Genomic DNA, 7,479 nt, shown 5'->3' with positions numbered 1-7,479 from the left:
GCGTGAAGGGGGCTGTTTTCCGGCGGCAGCCGTGGCCTCCCGCTCCTGCCGGCTGGTGCCTCAATGGCCTGTTCCTTCGGTGTGGCTTCCCGTGGTAACCGAAGCGTTTGCTGTGCTGACTGCTGTAGTTGAGCGAATATACTTCAGTAGAGGTGGGGTGGAAGCAAAACCAATGCTGTAGCCTTCAGCTTGTCCTAATGAAGAGCATTCAAACCCCTGGAGCCGTCGCTCGCTGCTTTCCAGTACCTGCGAGTGCCCGTGCATTGGTAGCTCCGTCACATCGGCATGTGCAACAGCGCTGAAAAAAGGAGAGACTCTGCAGAGCAGATACTGGCCAAGGAAAGCAAAGTTATCTCAGCACTGGTGTTGCTCTAGTGGCTCTAGGCACAGGCAGCGGTGATAAGTAAGACTCCAGCCCTATGGATGTACTGATGTATTGCCCGAGTAAATACAAAACCAGGCACAAAACAACACGTGCTCTTACATGAGTTTGTTGCTCACCAGCTTGCTGTCCCAGGCAAGGCAAGGGGGATGCTGGAGAGTGCACAACTGTTCTTCAGTCGACTACGTCCAACTTGCTTATGCTCAGCCTCCCTCTTACTGGGTTTTTGCTTCCCAATTGCAATGCTCTCCGTGTCAATCTGACTTGTATTTCCCCATCCTCTGCTCGCAAGCGTGCAAGCGGAACTGGCTTTTTTGCTTGTCTCTTGTTCAGCCCCGTATCGGTCACGCTTCATTTCCACTGTCTGACAACTCTTTGTTCACAGCTCCCCATCTCGGCCCGAATTGACGCCTCTCGGTCTGAATGTGGGGAGGATAAGAGAATTCAGTCCTCATTTAAGCCAAATAGAGTTACCTGCAGTACCTTGGCTGTGGTCAATCCCAGAATAATAGCTGTTGCCTTACACAGAGACAGGCACACCTTCTCATACTCAGTAGGAGCTGGTGCAGGACTCATGCTCACCCCCGAGGGCTGTGTTATGTCCCTGTAAGGGCGGACCTTGGAAATTTGAAGCCAAGAGAACAGGGGCTCAGGATTCTTTATAGTCAGAAAAAGTTTCCATCATCATCATCTCAGGAATGGAGAGATGCATTTTGGACTTTTTTGTTTCTTTTTAGAGATAAGGAAGCTGAGGCATGGGGTAGCTTGAGAGAGCTGGTATGAGTCTTATGCAGTTGAGCTGGGAAATAAATGCTTGGGGTCAATGCGCTTTCCACCTCCTTTTCACATGGGGACTAACACGGTGTGGTATTAAAATTGTGCAAGCCCCTTCCTAAGCCCTTTCTGTCATGAAACCATTGAGATTATTCACCCCATTGCTATCGGCTCTTAGCTTTCTAGCCTTTCACGTCACCAATTGTCTCTCCTAGATGATCAGCTGAACTCAGAAGAGAAGAAGAAAAGAAAGCAGAGAAGGAACAGGACTACCTTCAACAGCAGCCAGCTCCAGGCATTAGAGAGGGTCTTTGAGAGGACACACTACCCCGATGCCTTCGTACGGGAAGACCTCGCACGCAGAGTCAACCTCACTGAAGCCAGAGTTCAGGTAATCTCAACACCTTGTATCCAGACAGACCTCGCCTAGGGGAGGCCATCAGGCTATTCCAATACAGCAGTAGACATCCTCGAGGTCTGCGTGGTACACTAATGTCACCAAGCTTCTGGGTCTTGCTGTATTGCATTCTCAAATGTGCCATGCCTTGAAGAGGACTGCCAGGCCTGATCTGCCACCATGCTGACTACCTGCCCAGTCAGAGGTGTTCATATGGTCTGTTCAAGGCCAAGATGTTGGATGTCCTGTGCTCAGGCTGCTCACACTATCTGGAACTGCTCGGCTCTTAGCTTGCAAGCCTGTACCTTCTGAAGGTCAAAGCAGACGATGGAACATGATGTCTTGTACAGCACTCCCAGGCCTTGCCTGCCTACAGCATAGGACAGACCTGGTCCTACAAGGACCTCGCGGAGCCAGTTCCTCACATGCAGGCTTTGTCAGGGCAGACGTAAGGATTATCTTGTCATTAGAGTTTCCAGTGACAGGCATGCCAAAGCAGCCTGCTTTTACAGAGTTTTGTCTTGCCCAGCAGGGCAGAGGAGGTGTGGTGAAAAGGTGAGCGTTGCAGCAGAGCTGGTTGTGATGGTTGGTGGGTCTGTGTGCTTCCTATCCCAGGTGTGGTTCCAGAACCGGAGAGCCAAGTTTCGCCGGAACGAGAGGGCCATGCTGGCCAGCAAGAACGCCTCTCTGCTCAAATCCTACTCAGGGGACGTGACCGCCGTGGAGCAGCCCATAGTACCTCGCCCAGCTCCGAGACCAACCGACTATCTCTCCTGGGGTACCGCCTCGCCTTACAGGTAAGTGAGTAAACCCTCAGGGGCTGACCAGTTTCTGGCGTAGTATAGAGCAGCCTGAGAGTGGCCCTCAGACAGCTCTAACGGGCTGTCGCATGGGACAACTGGAGGATACAGCAGTTTGACCACCCCACTGGTTTTCCTTACCTGTTCCCATCCCACCTGACTGCCAGGCTTGCAGAGTGGGCTTGGTTCAGCATCATTGTGGCTCTCTGGGAGTTGGGTCCATGGGAGGTTGCAGCATTTTTGGTGGTCTTTCTCTGCAATTCAGGAAGTTTTGAAAGAGGATCAGGTAGAAGTACATGAAAACAGAAGGGGTTGCTCCTGCTTCCCTAGCGCATCCAGTTTAAAGCAAGGAGGAAACCTTTCAATGGGACACAGCTCCGGGGGAGGTGATGGCAGGGCGCTTGGGGAGGCTCAGACGCCACACGGTGACCAGAAGTGGGAGTTCTGTGGCTGTCCCATAGCAGTCACTGGTTGGGGCGCAAGGAAGGGCTGGGAACTCACTCCATGCATGTTGCTCCCAGCCCTCCCCTCAATGGTGAGCACTGAACTGGTAAGCAATTTCTTCCTAGAAGCTGGTGCACAAGCATGTGTGTGTGAACGAGCTGTGCCGTTGTGCAGTGCTGTGGTTTGCCCACACGAAGGACCAGGTGTCTCTGGGTAGCAGACTGGTGTTCAATGTCCATCTCCTGTAGCCAGCACTGCTTAAAGGGTGGCAGGAAAGAACTGCAGGTGTGGCAACCCCAATCTGCCCAAAGGATCTGGGATGTCCATGCATGTCACAGGCCTCCCTGTCCTCCTCCGTGCCATTCACAGCCCAGCAGGAACTGGGTGTGGATGCAAGATCCACAGGATGTGTTGGTTTGTGGGGAGTCAACTGGCTTGTAGGCAGTTAAAAATGTGGTTGGTTGGTATTTTTTAGCACAGTGGCTACATAGTTGGTCAGGGCCTTGGAGCCTTTGGCTGGATTTCTTCCTGTTCGTCCGGCTTGATCACAGACAGCTTCCCAGTGGCTTCCGGGAGTCACAGCAGTCCCAGGACCTCTCTTCCTCGGTCACCTTGACCCCCTTCTTGCACCCCAAACATTGTTTGCACAATTGCAAAACGTGGTTTCCATGGTAGTTTGCTGCTGAAGTGCCATGGGGTCCTACTCGTCCACCTTGTAGCTCCAGAAAAACAAGTCATAGGTTCACCCGCTCCAGATATTGAATAGGATGCTTTAGATGACCACCAGTTTGGTCTTAGAGACGGCCCTTTTCCTTTGGACTTTGTTGAAGACTGCTGTCTGGCACAACCCCCCTTTTGGAGTTAAGGCTTTCTCTCTGTGAAGCGCTCCTCAGTGTTGCATCCTAGGCAGGAGTTTGGGTGGGTGAGTTCAGGGGAGAGAAGCACAGGTCCTTCCCCACCCCATTGAGACTGCTCTGGTCACAGTACCAGATGCCTGCTTGAACGCTCGTGGCTTATTTCTACCTCTCACACTTTTAAAAATAGATCGTCCCTCCCAAGATGTTGTTTACACGAGGGTCTTCATAACGGCTTCTAGGAGAAGACCCTGCAAAGGTAACTTCCAGGGGCGCACTGGGAAGGGCTGTCTGGGGCCGCTCGGGGCAATGAGAAGCCCAAGGCATCTGGGACGTGTGAACGAGGAGACCAAGGGAGAAGGGAAAGCCTTAGGGATGATTTTCTCCCCCTGAGGTCCAGACCTGGCTGTGCCTCCCCATGGTGTGAAGACGCATCCTCCTCACTGTCTTGATGCCTTCTCCTTGACTTAAGCCAAGACATTTCAGCAAAGATATTTGTAGTTTACAGCCATCCCCATTGGCTGACACGCCAAACCAGGATGGACTGTCACCCTCCCACTGCCCTGCAGTAGGGGACATTGGCAGAGGAGCAGAGCAGCTGGTTTCCGCAACGTGGGGTGGTCAGGACCCTCAGATGCTTTATGCTCCCCAGGCTTTCTAATCCTGCTGGGCATCTCTTAGCAATCCCATTCATCTTAATGGGCACCAGGGCCAGCTTGTCACAGCCTGATTAAAGCTTTGAACTGAGGAGGGTTATTAAAGTATTTGACACTTGCTGAAAAAGAGCCATGCAGAGTGTTTGCATGGCCCTCTGCCCCCTCCCCATCTCGCCGGCACTGCCGTACCAGCCCCTGATTAACAGCTAGTCCGGGAGAGGGCTGAGAGCAGGGCTGAGCGCTGCGTGGCCGGTCCTGTTTTTACTCTTAGATCTGGGGAAAGTTTTCAATCAGTGTGTTTATTCTCCAAATACATTCAGCCACAGGTCAACCAAAGCTATTTGCAGATCTGTGTCACGTAGATAGCCAAGTAGATACTATTATTTTTTTGAAGTTGAAATGTTTTGGTTAGACATTTTTTAGCATAGGTTCCTAAGAAAACAAGACTAGCAGTCATGCTGTCAGCCTGCACTTCCCACTCCAACAACCTTTGACTCCATGGGCCATATTTGAAAGAAGGATTTTAGGTCTCAGAAACATGATGTTCCTCTGTGTTTCATGAAAGCAGGCAGCTGAATAGTCTCTTTTTGTGCCTGAATGGGGTGGAGGGAGGGGGCAGCAGGGTGACTTCAACCCTTGCTAGACCCTAGAGAGTCCCTGGACCAACGCTCCAAGCCATGCAGATGTTTGGAGATAACCTTTTTGGGCACTGGTCCTTGCAGAATAACTTGCTAAAAGAGCGTGTTCCTGTAGATTTTTGGTCTAGCAGAAATTTCACTGGGCAACAGGAATTTTGCCCACACCTCTGGGGAGCTGAGAGCAGGAGGCTCCCTGGAGTTCTAGACCAGATTTGGGCAGATACGGGTTTTGAATGGGAACAGTTTACACCTGCAACTGAAAAATCCTATTTTATCTAAGCTAGAGTATCCTTGAGGCTCTTCTTATTTCTTCCAGCACAAAACCATAGGGGAGGTACGCCCTGTGGGAATGGGTGGGAATGGGTGCTTTAGTGGCCGTCAGCTATAGACCCTGCAAAACTTTGCAACGCCTCTGCAGGCAGCGCTCGGCTTCTGGCATTGCTGCTGACTTACGGGGGAGAGGGTAAAGTCACCAACCCAAGGTCAGCCACAGAGAGAGAACGGAGGGAGGTGCGTGGCCGGCTGGGGAGAGCTCCAGGCACGCCGACCCATCGTGTCCTGGACCCCAGCGAAATGCAGCCGATGCACCCCGAGTTGGGCAGAGTCAAACTGACCCTGGGCATTGGGGGTGTGCGGGGAGCTCCACAGCTCTCCCCACCGGCTCCTCCATGCGGGGCTGCCGTGGCTGTGGGAGGGCTTCTCTTTACTGAAATGTGTTGGGTTCTTCTGAAGGAATAAATTAAGAAAGAGAAAGCCTACATTTTGATGTGCGTATTTCAATGTACATCCTCCGTGTCCTTCCAGTAGCTGTCAGAGACTCTCAAAGTGTCCTGAATGTGTGCTCTCCTGTGGAGAGTTTTCGATGCTTTTCCCTGGATGGGTGTTAGCAGCTGTGTATCTACAGGTCTTACCTGTCCTTTCCATCTAAGCTGTTGTGTTTCCTCCAGTCCTGATGCAAAGATGACAGTTCCTCCCTGAAGAAGTTCTTCTCCCTGATTTTAAAGTGAGAAATAGGAGTCATTTGGCCTGGGATGGGACCTACTAGTATTACCTGGTCTGGATCTCCTGGAGGCTGAGGATTCAGACAGCACTGGATTGCATTTAAACTCCCAGCAACTCAGCTCTGCCCTACGAAGTCGAGAGATGCCACCAGCACTTTGGGGCAAGCATGAGTGCCCACGGCCTGGATCTGTTTGTGCAGCAAATGACCGCTTCCCTCAAGGAAGATTTGCTGTTGCAAAGGCTCCTCCAGTCGTGGAGGTCAGCGCTGGAAGAAATTTTTTTTTTTTTTAAAAAGAGAGAAAAAGGAAAAGAAAAGGGCTGTGGATGGAGGAGAGCATTTCCCAGAGCCTCAGACATGAAGCACCCGGGCAGGCAGTTGGAAAGGGCCAGCACCAGACCTGAGTTTGCCTCCAGGAGAGCATTTATGGTTTCCTCCTGAACAGGCTGTCTGTGTTCAATGGGCGTCTCTAGTTCACTCCGTGTTTTTCAACTGGTTTTTATCTGTAGACCCATGTATAGGAGGTGCAACACATCGGATCGTTCGCTGATTTTTGGGTTGGGGGGATTGCTTTTCACAGAAAACTGGGACACATGGGTTAAACAAGTTTTCTAGTGGTCTGGAAAGCAGATTTGCAAATTTTTGGTAGGATAAGAAAGGACTCTCAGATCTTTGTTCAGCCTCCGCTGCCAAAAGTAATGTTTTTCATGAATAAAGACATGATTTGAAGGGAGGAAAAAATGTTTTGTTTTTTTCCCTTCAGCCTTCAAGGCATGCGCTATACGATCAGCTGAGTTTTTGAGGGGGAAAAAAATGGAAGTTTTCGTTCCAAAAGGCTGAAACCAAAAAGCATCACAACTGTTGAAATGGGTTTTTCCCAGAGTGTTTCTTTAATGTAACGTGTTTCAGAAGTGACGTGGTTTCATAAGCCATAAAAGCAGCAGTTGCTCTCATCAAAAAGACATTGCTTCCAGTGGGAATACTTTTAAGGATAATGGTCTAACTGGCAGGCTGGGCACCCTGACCTCATTGTAAACCTTTTGGGTTAGGAAATAGGAAATGGAAATTTTCCTACTGACTTCAACCAACTTTGACGTTGGCTATCCCTGGGTAAGTGAACTGCAGCGGAGAGATTTACAGGGGTGTTAAATAACAAGCAGTGGTAATTCCCTGCTCGCATAAGAAGTACATCCCGCAGGTATGGAAACCCCAGGGGTTAACCTCACTGCGGTGCACGTCTGCTCCCTGCGTGGTGTGAAGACCATGTCTGACGTGATGTTTCTCTCTTTCCATCCCACAGCGCCATGGCCACCTACTCCGCCACATGTACCAACGCCAGCCCGGCACAGGGCATGAATATGGCCAACAGTATTGCCAACCTGAGACTGAAGGCAAAGGAATATAGTTTACAGAGGAATCAAGTGCCCACAGTCAATTAACGACTGGAGGCAGCTGCCTTGCAGAAGGAGAAAATACAACAGCACCCATCCTGCTTCGCAACTTGTTTGTGCTGAAAGAAAAAAAAAAAAAAAGA

The 7,479-nt window shown here is 50.7% G+C and overlaps 1 protein-coding gene across 1 annotated transcript; it reads left to right on the top strand.

Annotated features, from left to right (window-relative positions):
* Positions 1 to 1,371: 1,371 nt before the first annotated feature.
* Positions 1,372 to 7,472, top strand: PRRX1 (paired related homeobox 1; the record flags this gene model as incomplete). The annotated part of the gene is made up of 3 exons (XM_010283041.1): positions 1,372 to 1,547; positions 2,169 to 2,350; positions 7,246 to 7,472. Coding segments are annotated over 3 exons (497 nt in total), but the record flags the coding sequence as incomplete, so codon positions are not given.
* Between the last annotated feature and the right edge of the window lie 7 nt (positions 7,473 to 7,479).

This window comes from Phaethon lepturus, unplaced genomic scaffold (assembly GCF_000687285.1).
Source record: "Phaethon lepturus isolate BGI_N335 unplaced genomic scaffold, ASM68728v1 scaffold44392, whole genome shotgun sequence".
Lineage (NCBI taxonomy): Eukaryota > Metazoa > Chordata > Aves > Phaethontiformes > Phaethontidae > Phaethon > Phaethon lepturus.
The sequence above is the reverse complement of the archived record's forward strand: the minus strand, read 5'-3'. Positions and strand labels throughout refer to the sequence as shown.